General features: G+C 41.7%; 2 protein-coding genes across 2 annotated transcripts; one reads left to right on the forward strand and one right to left on the reverse strand.

Moving 5' to 3' along the window:
* Positions 1 to 238: 238 nt before the first annotated feature.
* On the forward strand, positions 239 to 1,570 carry PROZ (protein Z, vitamin K-dependent plasma glycoprotein; the record flags this gene model as incomplete). The annotated part of the gene is made up of 3 exons (XM_010156575.1): positions 239 to 324; positions 406 to 529; positions 1,059 to 1,570. Coding segments are annotated over 3 exons (722 nt in total), but the record flags the coding sequence as incomplete, so codon positions are not given.
* An 876-nt stretch (positions 1,571 to 2,446) lies between these two features.
* PCID2 (PCI domain containing 2) lies at positions 2,447 to 16,390 on the reverse strand. Its single transcript, XM_010156574.1, has 14 exons — positions 16,324 to 16,390; positions 13,794 to 13,883; positions 13,160 to 13,233; positions 11,965 to 12,030; positions 11,440 to 11,481; positions 10,897 to 10,951; positions 9,082 to 9,185; positions 8,281 to 8,356; positions 8,013 to 8,154; positions 6,798 to 6,898; positions 4,680 to 4,753; positions 4,391 to 4,516; positions 4,061 to 4,184; positions 2,447 to 3,042 (listed from the first exon to the last, which is right to left on the reverse strand). Exons 1-14 carry the CDS (start codon positions 16,357 to 16,359, stop codon positions 2,953 to 2,955), a joined length of 1,200 nt encoding a protein of 399 aa, XP_010154876.1. The 5' UTR covers positions 16,360 to 16,390; the 3' UTR covers positions 2,447 to 2,952.
* Between the last annotated feature and the right edge of the window lie 409 nt (positions 16,391 to 16,799).

The following is a 16,799-nucleotide window of genomic DNA, read 5'->3' on the forward strand; positions in this document are numbered from 1 at the left end:
CTGAGTTCTAATTGTGCTTTAGCCCAATGACCCAAGATGTTCAGCACCACCACTAAGCTATTGGACTACAGATGCCAAGCAAATTATTCCAATTTTCACCAGCTGAGAAAATGCCCTTTTCCTTGGTGCAAAGACAAAATCCCCAAGTCAGGCTGGAAGCAGTCAGATATTTGCAGGTAGTAGTTGCCTTGAAACGATACAGCATGAGGTTCTGATTTTATTTTAATTCACTTGCTAGATCAATGTGCCTGTGGGAGACTTCAGGACAGTGACAATCTGATAAGTGAAACCAGGAAGAAACGTGATGGGCGATTTCCTTGGCAGGTATTTCCAGCAGTTCACAAAACCCATCACTCAACCTCCCGTGGAGAGTGCTACCCCTATGGTCCTTTTGTGTTTTCTTAGGTCCTGCTGCTAAACTCAGAAGGGAAGGGCTTCTGCGGAGGAGTGCTGCTGAAAAGTAATTTTGTACTGACTACAGCGGAGTGCGCCCTTCTGCACAGCCAGTTTGAAATCAGGGCTGGTGCTGGTAGGTGGTCGAACATTTTCTCTGCTTGTGGTACATGTCAGTACTGACAAGCTAATTTGAGGGGGGGGAAAAAAAAGCTTACTAAAATTTCTGCTGCATATTGTTGGAAAGAAACAAATCTGCTGTCAGCTCGCTTAAGCATCTCGGTCAAGTATCTTGAAGTAGAACTACAGCTGTCCTGTGCCCCCTTACAAGCCAAGCCGAGAGACCACGGCCTCTCGAACACACTGCAGAACTCAGCACTTAGGGATAAGCGAAACCAGGTGGATTTAGGAAGTGGCTTTTGTTGCCAAAATTCACTTCTTTAATCGGGTACGTGTCCTCCCCACTGAAATGATGCACGCGTCTACACAGCATTAAAAAGCTGCCAAGATACCTTTCCTAGTCTACCTTTACCGCAGCGGTTTGAAGAAAGAGCAGCCTTAGCTTCCCTCCCGCAGGTGTGTCTCAGCACGACCAGGCAGCTGTCAGTTTGCAGGCAGTAATGACAAATTACTCCTAAGAGCAGTAAAATGTCATCACTTCACAGGGGCTGACGGACCAAGCGGAGCCGAGAAGATAATGCAAGTTAGCGAGAAACACATACACATCCGGTACGACGAAGACACCGGTGAGAACAACGTCGCCTTACTACAACTCCAAGAGCACGTGGAGTGCAACAACCACCAGCTTCCTGTGTGCATCCCTGAAAGAGACTTTGCAGAACACATTTTAATTCCCAAACTGGCTGGTACAGTCAGCGCCTGGAGAATGGAAGGTGACGAACTCCAGGGTGACGAGCTGCAGGTTTCGTACCTTCCGGCTGAGGACTGCAAACGAGTACTCAACGTCAGCCTCACAAACCGGCAGTTTTGTGGACACCTCCAGGAGGCCGTAGACAAACGACTGGCGGGAGGAAGCTTTTTAGCCACCAAGTATAAGGGGACTTGGTTTCTGACTGGTATCCTGGGATCTTGGCCACTAGAGGACAGTGACTGGGAAACACTTCTATTCACTAACACCGCGAGGTACATACTATGGTTTAAACAAAAAATGAAGTAAGACACAAACACAACCAACCCTCCAACACCAAACCACACGTCACTGCAAGGAAACATCTGGATGCAGACAGTACACACATCTGACTATCATGCAATGGAAGTTGCTGCCATGAGATGTATGTAACTCCAATTCATACAGCAAAGCCCATTTGCCTTTCCTTCTTCTGTTGACAGGCAGTACTGTGAAAGCCATGATGCAGTAAACCTAGTTATTTAACTAAAAACTGACTCAACTTTAAGTTTCCTAGAACTGTTCATTCTAAGACTTAAAAGTTGTTGATGTTTTCCTGGGATTTTAAATGTTGCTAGAAGGAAATAGGTGTTCTAAATTCTTGTTACCTTAAGGTTTGATTCAGCTAACTCACATTTCAGCACCATACAAGTAAAACTTAAGCAGACCAGAGGAACTCCAAGCCTTTAGATGCCTACATTGATCTAGGAGCTGACACTCTCACCACACTAAAAAACTGCTTCTCCTCATACATGGTACCTGTGTTTTCCCTTTCTATGTCAGTGGGTAAAATGAGACCCATCTCTCAAAGGGAGGTTGGGGAAAATGTTTTATTTCCTTTAATTTAAAACCCCCAAAACTACCATCCCACCACTATGGGCAAAGTTATGTTGTACCACCCCCAAACCAAACAAACAAAGCCCCCAAGGTAGTAACACACAAACTAATGGATCCAATGGCAGCATCTTCCCCAGAAGCAGAACAGAGTGTGGAGAAGTTACTTATATAAGCTTTTGTTCATCATATCAAAATGAAACAAAATATTACCAGAATTGAAAAACCCCTAATCTTATCTGTGGGCACCTACAGACAAAAATCCCACATTTATTTGAACCCGTAGGTATCACTGACACAGTAAAGCTTTTAGTGTCAAGCACCTCTCTAGTTTTTCAGACAAGGCTTGAAAAGGGTATTTAGTACCAGCAAGACTATTGAAGAGACCTAAAAAAAAGAAAAAAATCAAAACCATGAAAGAAAACATCATTTCCACTCTGAAGAATGGATTAACACAAGTAACAAAGGTTTATAGTTCTCTTTAAAAGATCAATGCAGAAATAGTAACACAAAGTACTTGATAAAAACTTCAAGTAGTTTGGAAAGAATTTGGAATGCTTTGCTTTATTTCCTCATGAAATAGTTTGAATGATCTAGAAAGCCTGCGGAAAACATCACTGAAAAGTCAGCATTTCATCCCAACGCACTTTGTAACACTGGCAGGCTTGGTCCTTCTGGGAAAGGAGCCATAAACAGTTCCTGGTATTCCAGCCCTGGACAAGAACCAGGTCATTTACAATGTTCTCGGGGCAATTAGGAGCAGCTCCACTGGGCAAGCAGAGCATCCGAAAAGTACTTGCGTGGATAAGATGCGATACTCAGCACACTGTTGACAGCGGAGGAAATGGGTTCTGCTTGCTGACCACAAGTTTTTGATGCTGATGAGATATATAGCCTTTAATGTGACCCTGGCAGGAGGAGGAAAAGACAGCGTTAGTACCGGAAGCTGGTACACGATGCCTAGAACCTCAGCTGTCTTCAGATGACAGCCAGCAAAGCAAAATGCGCGTCTGCACTCCACCACCACTGCACGACCGAACTTGATAGCTCTAAGGACCCACTTTATGTAAGTGGGTCAGCCCACGGGGTGAGCAGAAAGCTGGATCCGTAACCATGTTTGCATGCATACTGACGGTGCTGTCAGACCAAGTGCCTCTTGCCAGGGGCTCCTACTGGTCTGCCTGCATTTCCTCCAAGAGACAGAGGTCTACAGAAGCGTTCCTAAATTTACCCTTCCTCATTTTAAAAGGAGGATTTTAATTAATCACTATTTCAAACCCAATAAACTAAATGACACAGCACCTCCCCTTTTCAGACACGTAGTGTTGTAACACTGAAAGAAATCTTCCAGGCACCTAATCCCACCCTCTGGTACTCCAAGACCATACCAAATCATCTGCTTCAGAAACAGACAAGTGGTTCCTTTTCTTGCTGACACTGCAAAGCTGCTCCAAAACCTCTGATTTATTATTAAAAGTCTCTTGATTTCAAGCCTTTATCTGCTCATGAGTAGTTGAGATTCATTTAGAGTAAAAGACAAAATGTGAAACAACACCAAAGTAATCTAGTTTTAATTTCTTCTAATATTAGAATGTTAGGAGTCTCCTACTTCAAATGCAGAAGAACAAATCCTTTGTGCTCCCAGTTGCAATTTCTGTATTTTTAAGTCAGTACTTATGCGTGTATAGAAATCTCTGTACTGGACTTGTAATGTAAAATTCAACTTCAGTTATAAGAGATTCCTGCAAAAGAGGCAGGAGCTAGAGGAAATCCTCCAGGCAAATGAAAACACTTCACTTTGAGCACAAGTGAATCAACTTTGTTACCCAAGAAAACTTGGGATTACCGATATGGTTTTTTGCAATATACTTATAATCTCTACCTAATCAGTCTGGAAGGACCAAACAACAACTGGTCAGCACATACCATATATATAAGGTTAGCTAAAATGCACTGGACTTCATCAATATCAACATCATCTACTTGCATGAATTTCAGGGCAACCAAAAAGGCATCTAGAGATAGCTGATGGGTTTTGAGTAGTAAATATCTGAAAGAAAGAAAAGAAGTCTGTTATTGAGAAACAATGACTTAAGAATTCCAGTTCTTCAAAAAATGGCCTTTCTGCCATTTTTCCACTTTAACAGGAATTGAACTCTTCAGAGAGAACTAAGGAGCATATACATTTCTATCTCAGTCCCAGTTGAAACCATATTAAATCTGCTTTGGCAAAAATGTAGTTCTTGTTATGCTTACACTTTCTTGAAGAGATTTCTGTACGTGATGATTTTCAGCTTCTCAAGGATAAGAAAGATTCCACATCGAATAAAGAAGGTCTCATGCTTTGTCAGAGCATCATTCAGTAGGAGAAGATTGCCTTCACTACAAGGATGAAGAAATGAAAAGATGAGAAGGTCTCGCCCAAACAAGAAATCCTGACTTGGCAGCAATATCCCTCCCCTGCCTTCCTCAATCATCCCAAATAAATACTTTTTCCTTAATACTGTTTGAACCAGCACACAATGCAATACAATAATTGTGATACCTCACAGCCTTTGTGACTTCGGCAAATTGCATAAGGTCATACTTCTTTAAGAGCTGAACTGTTGGCATATGGCCCTGAAAAAGAAACGGTTTCCAAGTTTTCCAGGATGAAGTGAAACGCATTTTAAGCGTAATCTAGTAAGTTACAAAAATTTTTGTTAGAGAAAAAGACAATGTTTAACCACTTTTTTTTTTTACTACAGAACAAGAGGTGAATAAAAGTATGTGTAAGACAATCTCCTTGCCCCTGCCAACGCGTTGTAGCTCAACTCACGAAAACTACCTATTTATCACGGTTTAGGGAGTCTCTTAATATTTCTTAATGTTGGGGAACAGCTATCAAACTTGTAAAATCAAGATCCTGTGTAACGAGCTCTAGGCAGATCCAAATTTTATGCCATGGTTGTTATGATCTTCTCCGCAAACAGAAGAACCACAGGAATCCTGAGCATTACTAATAATACAAGCAGTGCTTCAGCACTGTCAAGTGCTAGCTCAGCTGGTACTAGATTTTTCTCCACTACTCCTCCGTATGGAAATAAAAATGTCCTCTCAAAAAACAAAACAAAACAAGACAGAAAGTTTAAAATTTAAAGAAACAAAATTAATTCTCATTGCTGGATCAGGTAAGACTGAGCCACCTGCACTATCAAAAAGAAACTTTGGGTTTTTTCCCCTCTGCACAGCAGAGATCAGATTGCACATTGACTTGGGTCAGACTTTAAATTTAGTTACCATCATGCTACGCTGTTAGTAACTCCTCCTGGTTGGAGGATTAGCTGAGAGCAGAACTCAGCTGCATGGTTACTCAGAGCTGCTAGGAATAAAAAAAAAATCCCATCCAAGATATTTTAACACCGTTTAAGGTTAGTGTTAATGTCTGGGCTCGGATTTAAGAAAAAAAAAGGCAACTGTAAAAACAATGACACGTGTCTAGCTTCTTCAGCGCCTTTTATACACCAGAACTGCTCCAGAAAAGCCACAGTAATTCTAGGCACTAACAAGACCCACCAGTTTAAGGCACCTAGTCAAGACTGGGACAAAGATTTTAGGCAGACTGTTCGTTTTCCTCTATCCACGTTACCACTGATTGATCTGAAAACAGCCACTAAGAAAATCAATCAATAAAAAAATGAAAACCAAGCCAGTTATCATACCCACTATGATTACCCTTTACCAACCTGACACTGCAAGGCACTGGAAAGGGAGAACTGAATGGAAAAGCGAGGACTGTCATGAACAGGCTGGGACAAAGGTGGAAGATGGCAACTCACCGAAGCAGGCGATAACCACATTCTCCATGGCTAACTTGGGTTAACAGGGTTAGGAACAGAAAACTCTAAAATCTAGTTTTTGTCCCCTCAGTTACACTGAATTAATCATTAGCATAATTCCACTAACTCAGGGCTACACAAATGCCGGCACAGCACACGGGAAAGGACAGGAACAAGAAGCAGAGATGTGCTTAATTCTTTTGATGGAAAGATGGAATGATCAAACAGAAACTGGTCTCCACTGATTTGTTCAGAGCCAAAATGCTCTGCTTCATGACCTTTCTGACAGTCCTCAAATGGGCAAATGTACAAGGTACAAACAGAAAACCCAGAGGCAGGAATCCTTTCTCTGCTGTGGCAAACACCCGCAGCAGTCTTAAGCCATCTGTTTTTGCACACCCTCCTTCCCTTCACCTGGCGAAAGCAGCAGACAGACCTGGACTAGCGAATCCATGTGTTCCCTGACCCATCTGACCACCAGACATGCACACTGTTACCTAAGTTACGCTGTTCGGCGCTTCTCCAAAGACATCCAAGTTATCTTTATTACAGAAGTAACCTCAGGTTGCACAGTCAGAAGGGGCGGGAGGCAGGTAGGGAAAAGTAGGGTGGGGGTTTTGTTTGGGTCATGTGTGTCCCCTCCCTTTTTCCTTTTCTCTGTTGCTATAAATAAGAACTCAACAGCTTTTGTCCTCATGCAACAAAGACTGCGTATCCTGGCTCTTAAGGGGTGGTCAGGCACAGATAGCCTCTGAATTCCAACAAGAGAAAACCAAGAACAATACTGAGCATCAGTTTGGTTACCTGGCCCCAAATAAGTATTTGGAAGAGTGACACCTACTCACCAACAACATTTTTACTGGCAGCAGGTAGATCAAAATCATTCTTTTGTTCTTCTGGCTTGAGCGATGACAGTGCTCAAAGGCAAACGACAGGTACTCTTCAGCTGCAGGCACAAATAAAAGTGCTAGTAACATGAGTCAACAACAAAAATGGATTAAAACCGTAACCCAAGTTCTGTGCTCCGTATCCATCTCTAGCTTCAACACATGATATTTGAAATGATATAAAAAAGAAACACACGAATCAAAACACATTAAGAAAAATGCTGTAAGAATTACTGGAGACTCACACAAAATACAAAGTATTACCAGAAAATTAAGTACTCCTTCAGAAAGTCAAAGAAAACTTGTCAAGGTCTAGATGTCAGAGGTGACAGTTACAAGCAACACTGGAATTTTCAGCTCATTTTAGTAATTATTAATTATTTAGTAATTATTGTGCTGCTATATCAGGAGGGGAGAATGTCAAGTGGCACTGAAGAAACAGAACTCTGTTTTCCAAATTCACAGATTAGGTTCTTCAGTGGATGTAAACTGCACGCGATGCACACATCTGCTGAGCTGCAGAAACGTGCCAGTGAGATCACGCAGCATGACAACGTGCAAATATCCCACCTGTTTTCACCAAGGGAGAAAAATTACAAGCCTAACGGGCAGAAGACTCTGTTTAGAGTAACAAAGCCATGCCCAGAATAGATTCTGGTGAGGGGCTTAGGCTAGCAAGGAAAGCTGCACACCTCAGCTCTTGAAGCATTTCTATTAATGAATAAATCTCAGCAATGAGATTTCTAAATCGTTGAAAAATCAACGCACTGAGAAACTAATTCTAGAGTACAGTTTGCTGAAGATTTCCTACATGGCATACTGCAACTTGAAGAGGACAAGACAGTCGCAGCGCCTCCTTTGTGAAACCTTTTACAAACCTATTCTGGTGGGATGCTCACACTTTTTCTTATGCATGCACACAATGCATAAGACCACAGAGAACGTCACTGACACTGATATTTTAAAACTGGGCATATACTACCCAGTGCCACGTTATCTCATCTCTGACCTGACTCGGTCTGTGAGCCTTGCATCTTTCAGCACGACTTTTCCTTTGGTCTGTGCAAACACCGCTGCACCTTTACACACATTCTGAGTCGCGCACACATGACATCAGCCACATTTCAAACCAAGCAGCAAGGCTTTAAATCTGTCTCACTGGCACAAACGTACCTTGCTTAAAGTCACTGTCAAACATGGCTTTGCGTCCAACGTAGTATCTGTATGTAACTCGCTGTGCCATGCTATACTCGTCCTTCAGATTTGAGCTGTCGATGGCTCTAATTAAGGGCTTACACAGATGGAGCTTGTTGATCTGTTAAAAAAAAAGAAAAAAAGGCATTTTACTCAGAGTGTGTAGATACACAGTGTTATTTTTAAAAGGGCGGGTTTGACCTAGAATATGAAATACAAGACACGGTTTACCAGGCTTGAACTTTACCTTAAAATAAATTTTGAACAGCTGATTCACAAGAAACAACATGCCCCACTTTTTGGAATCTTCAATGCCTGCTCGACTGTCATAAGAGAAAAAGACAAAAATCCACTAGCAATCAACACAGTAAGAAAATAATTACTTTGTCCTTACAGTAAAGCCCTCTGTAGTTATTTTATGGATGTTTAGGGTAAAAATATGTGCCCAAAAATCCTTAAACCATACCACCACTCTCAACACAGAACATGTGTTTCCACCTTAAATTTTAAACAGCTACATTTCTTCTCAACTTAATGAAAAGATGTCATACAGAATACTACCCATCTGCATCACGATCCTCACTTCAGTCTGCAGGCAACACATACACTACCATAGCAGTTGCTTACAATATTCAAGGGGAAAAAAAAAAAAAATCGGGGTGGGGGTGAGAAAGGCATTTTCTTCACTTGGGAAGTGTTAAAATTGCTAAGACTGGAAACCAGAGAGTAACCTCGTTTCCATCTAACCATAATGAAGCCAACTTTGTAACTAAACAGGGCACAAAAGTGTTAATGATCTTTCCTGAGAGACAGGGACCTAAACAGTCCCTCCCAACAACATCTGCCAGCAATGCTATAACCTGAAGGCAGGCCTCTCCAGCTGTAGCTAATAGTCAAGAAAGAACAGACTATAAATGGGAGGAAATGATCCTCCCAAGTGTTCCTTCTTATCCAGATACTATCTTAGTAAGTGGAAAAACTTGATGTGAAGTTCACCAAGTTCTTAACAACATAATAGCTCAAGTTCTATAAAGGATCTTCCACTTACGTGTCACTGGCACAGACTCGAAAGCAGCTCATCAGCAGTTCTGCCGCTTTTTCCAACATGTCGCCAACTTTGCTCTTCCCTTTCTTCACTAACTGTTGGTCTGCCTACCATTGCACAGAAAGAAACCATGTGTAACTCTACATCTTGGTCCACTGGGTCATCAACAGTTTGTTTCCTTAATACAGCATTTTATAATGTATAATAAAGTAGTACAGCAATATATTTGTCATGCCTGCTGTCCGCCCAGTCTAGAAGGTAGTCAAGCTCACAGAATTAAAGAAAACACTCAGTGAGGCTCCTGAGCATGTAACGCACAGAGGGACACTGCTTGGAAAACAGCACTGACCCCTATTACCTTTAGTGCCACTAAGCTTAATGCAGCTCTCAGAAATGTAAATTCAGGGTCATGTGATACCTGAATTGGAGCATCAACACTTCAACTCAGGTTTTCAAAGACCGAGAATGCGGCTGAAAAATGTCTTTTGAACAAAAGCAAACTAAAATGATTCCCCAGTTGTGGAGATTTGAGGTTTAGAATTTATAATTCAGCTTCTCTCCACAGCCACGAAAACTACATTTTATTTCTAACACACATTCAACATTTTGCAGTAGTAACTCACACTGCTAGGGCCTGGGATTTTCAGAAGAAATGAAAAACATATGTTACAGCAGCAAGAGAAAAAAAAACGAGTTGCCAACACATAGAAAGATCCGTGCACTGATTAAAGCAGAACTTCAACAATCAAGAACAACAGGGGAAAAAAACAGCAAGTAAATATTTACTATGTGCTTTCTAAGAAGTTTCATGATAATGTTTCAACTAGTGAGAATGCAAGGATAAGGAAAAGGAACAGAAGTTCATCCTATGCTGCAGAAGTCTTACCTGTATCCACATCCTTTGAATATACTAAGGTTAGAAAATGGGATTCAAACATGTCCAGCATGACTGATCCCACTTTCCCCTTTCTCATGCATCTCAGACACAGCAATTTGCTTCATTCAGATTGAGAATCAAAATTTATTGCAGAGCAGGCAAACACACAAAATACTCTCTGTGTAAGCATGTCAAATGGGTTGTTTTGTGGGTGGGTGGGGTGGGCACAAGAAAGTGCTGGGCATGCAAACACTGAAAATACTGGATATTGTCAAACTAACCTAACTTGAAGTCTAGGTTTACCTGTTCAGGTACAGTGACTATGAGCAAGATCAGGACCCTGCCGCTTACCTTGGCCTAGCAGTTCTCATTACATCCCTACAGAAGCTACTTCCAGTCACTGACCTGAGAAAAACAGTGTAAATTTGGGTGTGTTTTTGTTGCTTGTCAGCAATTGTGTGGGCTCAACAAGGGCTCCAATGAGCATCAAAAGCAGTATACACAGCTGGAAGAGGGGGAAGAAGGCAGAAACTTCCCTCTTCAGATGTGGTAAGTGGTTACGATTAGTTCAGTTGTCTGGGATATCTCCACCCTTATAAAGATCTCCACAAAATCCCAAGGATAACACATGGAAACAGAGTTGTGCCACCATGCTACTCTAGAAAGACAGTACTTAATCACTTCATATGCTCAAAGTAACTCCTGTGAGCTGCATGCAGGTCCTCAGAACCTCTCCAGTTCAAGCTGCAAGTGGGAGGTGGGCAGAGAGAGCAACCTAGTTTTTTAATAGGACTGGATGAATGTAGAATGCCAACAAAATCCCAAACAATGAGTTAAACAGCATTGAGCAAAATTAGGCTACATAATAAAGTCTAAAATATTTTCACCCCGGAAACTCCGAACAGATAAAAGTAATGATGCTGTTAACCAGACCTACTTACATTATTAGCAAAAATTCGAAGATCAAGGGCTACAGCATACATAATAGGTAAAGCCCTGGAAAAGTAAAATACAGCATACTTAGTATATGCAAACCATGCAAGCAGACATGAGAAATAAGCATTTAGTTTTTTTTTTTCTTAGGTGGTCATAAAACAAGAAAAGTATAGATGAATCTTTAAATAAAGAAGGATGAACTTTTTAAAAGGAAAGGTCTACAACATCTCAGCATTTCAGAAACCCTACACTGGAGGAAGAATTAATTGAAAAACATTTTTTACAGTGGCTTTAATAAAATACCATCTCACCTTGAACAAATTATTCACGTTTACTTATGGACCATTCTACTATAATTTAGCTTAGATTGTTTAGTTTTCACACTTTTGGATCTAAGAACTCAAACAGGCAGCAAAAACCAATTAGGCTGCATTTAAGTATCACTGGGGATAAACAGAAATGACAGGCATAATTTTAATTCAGCTACTATGGTATTATGCCAGTGAAAGATGAGAGTCTGTTTTCTAGCAACTCTCTGATGTACTCACCAGTTTTCCTCTTTATGTGCCTGAAATGCTCGCAAAAAAGATGTATTTTATTTAAGGAGAATTTAAAATGCTATGACATGAAGCACAGATTTAAAAACAACAGTTGTATGGTACCACGTATTACTACATGAAAGGGCAGAAACCAACAAAGCAGCAAGCAGATGAGGAGTCAGGATGCAGAGACGCAGCAGGGAAGAACACACACACAGCCACGCACTCCTTGGTGCGACACCAGCTGTGAGAAACACTGGTCACTCAGAGATAAGAGAGCAGCTTTCTTTACCAGTATCCTCCCTTCCAACCAAGTACAAATTGGGATGTATATTAATGATTTGAGGGTCTCCTATACTCTGTGAGAGCTGAAAGAAGAACGTATCTCGATTTCCTTAAGCACCTAAACAGCTGAAGTGGATTTGGAAGCAGACCACATTCTATTATATTTTAAAAGGGGTAAAGACGACTTGCTCTACAGGAAGACATATAGTTAATCTGAAAACAATACACAAGATCTATGGAAAAGGATATTGCACAATAACTGTTTGGCATTTGTATGCTTCTATGAAGTCATGGTTTCCAACAGCGTAAGTACACCTGCCAAAGAAGTGGTGCATTAGTCCATCAGAAAATACTGTACACATAAGACAAATATTTATTTTTGCCTTTTAATAGGCATAGAGCTTTACAGCTTATTTAAAAAGACACAGAAATATGACTAGACATGCTCCTAACAAAATGGCACAAGTATTTTAACGCAGCACTAAGCCTGAGAATTGTAGAAAACTGATTCAAGAGGAGAATCGGGGTTTGTGTAATATCATAGAATCACAGAATGGTTCCGGTTAGAAGGGACCCATGGCAGGGGGACCCTCCATGAGACCAGGTTGCTCAAAGCCTCATCCAGCCTGGCCTTGAACACTTCCAGGGATGGGGCATCCACAGCTGCTCTGGGCAGCCTGGTCCAGTGCCTCACCACCCTCTCTGGGAAGAACTTCTTCCTGATATCCAATCTAAACCTCCCCACTTTCAATTTAAACCCATTACTCCTTGTCCTGTCACTACAGGCCCTTGTAAAAAGTCCCCCCCAGCTTCCTTGTAGCCCCTTCAGGTCCTGGAAGGTGCTGTAAGGTCTCCCTGGAGCCTTCTCTTCTCCAGGCTGAACAAGCCCAACTCTCTCAGCCTGTCCCCATAGCAAAGGTGCTCCAGCCCTCTGAGCATCTTCACGGCCTCCTCTGGACTCGCTCCAACCGGTCGATATCCTTCTGATGTTGTGGGTTCCACAGCTGGACGCAGCACTCCAGGTGGAGTTCAGTTTAACAGTTTAATGCAAAAACTATTTTTAAAGAAAAGTCTCACAGAATTACTTAAGTCCTAAAGCTGTCTTAAGAGTTCTTTTATGACTAAAATTCCCTTTTCAAAATACTTATTTCCCTCTAAATTCTTGTGTGGCTAGTACACACAGAGCAAAGGCAACAGCAAGCACTGAAACCAAAGCTGTGCCAATGGCTATATGCAGGTGACTGCCAGGTACATAAAGCAAACTTTATGTGGAGAGGAAAGAGATGATCTTTGTTTCCTGCAGTTCTAGCATTCTTTGTAGAAGTAATGAATACCAAGTTTTCAGATATAAGGCCTTGAAAATAACTAAGTAAACTTAAGAATATCCTTCCCCATCCCTGCTGGATGTCTCACAGCTGACTTTACATTCCTGGTCCCTCTTTACCTTAAGTGGGCTGCAAACATTTCATCATATGGTGGTTCCAAAACTTGCTGACACTTCTCCTCTGGAGATGGAAGCTAAGTATAGAATAAATGAATAAAACATTAAAGGAACACCCACTGCACCAGAAACAGAACATGATAGGGATATATTGTCATGGCAGTTTTATGCATACATTCCTTAGTTACCTATCAGAACCTTAAGTTATATTAATAACCACATCCAGCATAATGTATTGCTAGTGTGCATTCTGTGTCCAGAACCTGATTAGAGCTAGCCTTAAATGAAAGCATCCGAAATGTCTATAGAACAAACACTGGACCCTTGCTACCCGCTGGTTTTTCTTTATAGTCACTTCCATTGTGTCACATTACTAACACAGTCCTGGCCAGAAGCGAGTTTCAAGTCTGTATCTACCCAGAAAACAATTCAAAGTGGAACACAAAAAGCCATCCAGGAAAATAAATGGGAACATATAATATCCTTGTAAGAAGAAAAGGGAAACAAATCTACAAGGGGATCCTGCTCTGGCCTGTGAAACAGATTTCTGAGGGTTATCTCCAAATGAAAGGAACCCATATAGGGAGCCAGGGAAACTGAAAGCAAAGCAAAAGAAAGGTTAAAACCAGATTCTCACCTGCAGCCGTGGGTTTGCAACATGTGGATGTTTAAATGATACCAATTCTGCACAAAACTGTCCATCTCTGCTGTCAATGGCTTCTTGTACCTACGAAAGAAAACAGCCACATTACAGAATAAAATCCAGCCACAGCCACACAATGCATTTACACGGCTACAGAAGCCACCTTCTGGTTACCACAGTTTATCCACATTGATACCAACCCCAATGTGAGTGTGCAAAGATTTAAAACTGAATGAATCCATACTGTACTTTCAACACACCTGTTCTTAAAATGGTATCAGGGAGAAGACAGAGCGAACACTATTCTGAGTTTTTCCTTATTTGTAGGATACGAGCAAACCAGAGACTCTCCAAACAGCTTAAATGTATTTAGCATAGTAAAGCAACAGTTGTGAACCAGATTCAGTTAAGCTTTTCAAAATAACAGGTGGACTTATGGGCATCAAACATATATGTGAAGGCATAAGGAGTCTTGGAGTATTATCACTGGCAATGCCACAGGTGAAATTTGCATGTCAGGAAGCAGGATTCACAAATACATTTCATACTAATTTAACAAGAAAAATTCCTTCCAAAACACAAAATTATCTCTCCTTTACTCAGGAAAAAAAAACCCACACCAATCTCCAAAAGAGATGAAGCGGTTGATTTTCCCTCTTTTGCTTCTTCCCTTGTTATTTTGGTTTATGATTTTTCCCATTTGGTATGGGTTTTCCATACAGCAAAAATACCTTTTTTTTTTTCTCTCCTTATCAGGACACAAAATTGAGACAAATAAAGCTGAAGAAGCTGGAAAGGAACTCTTAAGAAGTAACACCTAAAACTACTTCCACAGCTGAAGAAACCTCCAGCTTGATGTTGCTCAGACAGACTATTTTTTACAAGGAGTTATCTTTAGCAGGAAGCAGAATTAAAATACTTTCCCCAAGAACGTTAACATTCAGACTTGTGCTGCTTTTAGTTGGGACAGAGGTCATTTCCCTCACAGTAGCTAGTATGAGGCTGTGTTTTGGATTTGTGCTGAGAAGAATATTGATAGCACACTATTTATTTGTTGGTTCTAGTTGTTGCCTAGGTATATCAAGTCAAGGACTTTCTCAGTTTGTGATAGTTCTGTACCCAGCTTCTCCTGTACAAGAGGCTGGGAGAGGACACACACAGGACAGCTGACCTAAACTGACCAAAAGGATATTTCCTGCCATCAAACACCATGCTCGGTAGGTAAGTAGCAGGGATTGGCCGGGAGGGAAATCGCTGCTTGAGCATAGGCTGAGCGTTGGTCAGCCGGTGGTGAGCAGTTGTATTATTTTGTTTTCTTTCCCTTTTTCCTTTTTTTAAACTACATATAATAGCATATCATTACCATTAGCAGTATTTTCATTGCATATTATAAATGCTAGTATTAGTATAATTATTTTATTTCACTTACTTTCAATTATTGAACTGTTCTTCTCTCAACCAACAAGTACCCTTCTCTTTTTCCTATGATTCTCTCCTCCATCCTACTGGGGGAGGGGGGGGGAGGTGAGGGAGCAGCTGTGTGGTACTTGGTTGTTAACTGGGGACCGGGGCTAAATCATGACAACAACAGTCTTGACCGGCTTCAAAAGCATTCTATACAGATGCTAGTCTAATATCAGACATTTGGAGTGATAGTTACACACATACCTGTCTTTTTTTTAAGGATTACACATCCTGTTATCTGTCACTTCTTAACCATGGGTTTGGATTTCCATTCTCACCTAGTAAGCATTCATTCCATCAGTAAAGTGTCCAAGTTTGACACAGAGCCAAACTTTCTTTTGTAAGAGATAAGGTATCGGTTAAGAGTTGTGCATAGATTTAAGCAAACGCACTTAAAAAGCACAGATATGTGATAGGAGGGTGGAGACAGAGAATCATGAGGACTGTCAACTGGAGAAGATGCTGACTCTTCAGAGCAGATAATTTTCCTGAGACATCTCAGTTGCTCCATTTTTGAAACTAAAAACCAAGCCATTACTCTCTTTTTGTGCGCTTCACTTGATCTGACTTGCCTGATCTTCACTGAATCGAGTAAGATGATAACAATTATGAAAATATGACAGTTCATAAAGAAGTAGTTAAGAGGGGTCACAACAAAAGCTTGACATGAAGGTTCAGTCCAGCCAGTAACCTTGTCACGCTGCTCCCATCTCTTCTACCTCCATGGCATACACACCATATCCCTCCACTTCTGTACGTCTTAAATCCCTGTATTTCTCAAATCCCTGAGCTACATGATTTGTTACTGCACACACACAATCCCTACGGGTTAGTTCTTATGGAGAAATTATTTCACTATCTGTTATATCAGTAACTATAACACTTTTCAAAAATTCCAGGAATACAGTGGTATACTTCGAGTGAACTTAAAAGGTGTATTTGTTTACCACAGCACACATTCTAGGTTGGTTTATTTCTTAAACCAGGCAACAAATTTCCAGCAAAGAAAAATACATCCACACACTCCAACAACGCCCACAAATAAAAAAACTTTGCTTACTTGCTGCAAATACTGATTTATGGTGATGTGCGCCATTAAAATAAAAGCTGGAGAGGCAGGAGTACCAAACAAAACGCAGTTGTATCACATTCTGCAAAACGAACGGCAGTTTAAGAGCACAGCAAAGCGACGACACCTCACCCATTCGCCCCCACGCACCCCGAGGAAGCACGGGAGGACTTTATCGAACCTCCCGCGGGTGGGCGGCCGCTGCCCAGCCCACGGATACAGGGACGCAGCCACGGGGAGAGCGAAGACACGGACACACGCGCCTGCCCGGAGACACTCCCTGGACGGGAGAAGCCGTGGCACAAAGGCCCTGCGGAGGGCGAAGCGCCCTCGAAGCCCTCGGGTGCCGTAAACGGACAGGCTAACGGCAGAACAGGCGGGAGCGCGGTGGCGGGACGCGGCCTTGCTCGCACACGACTGCGCGGAAAGGGCACACCCCTACGCCTCGCTCGACCCCCCCGGCGGCC

Source organism: Eurypyga helias, unplaced genomic scaffold, assembly GCF_000690775.1.
Source record: "Eurypyga helias isolate BGI_N326 unplaced genomic scaffold, ASM69077v1 Scaffold12018, whole genome shotgun sequence".
NCBI lineage: Eukaryota > Metazoa > Chordata > Aves > Eurypygiformes > Eurypygidae > Eurypyga > Eurypyga helias.

Coding starts and splice junctions, on each gene's coding strand:
- PCID2 (XM_010156574.1), bottom strand. CDS start 16,359: ATGGCGCACATCACCATAAATCAGTATTTGCAGCAA. Junction 13,884..16,323: donor TAAATCAGTATTTGCAGCAA/GTAAGCAAAGTT, acceptor TTTCTTTCGTAG/GTACAAGAAGCCATTGACAG. Junction 6,899..8,012: donor TGACAGTGACTTTAAGCAAG/GTACGTTTGTGC, acceptor TTGTGCCTGCAG/CTGAAGAGTACCTGTCGTTT.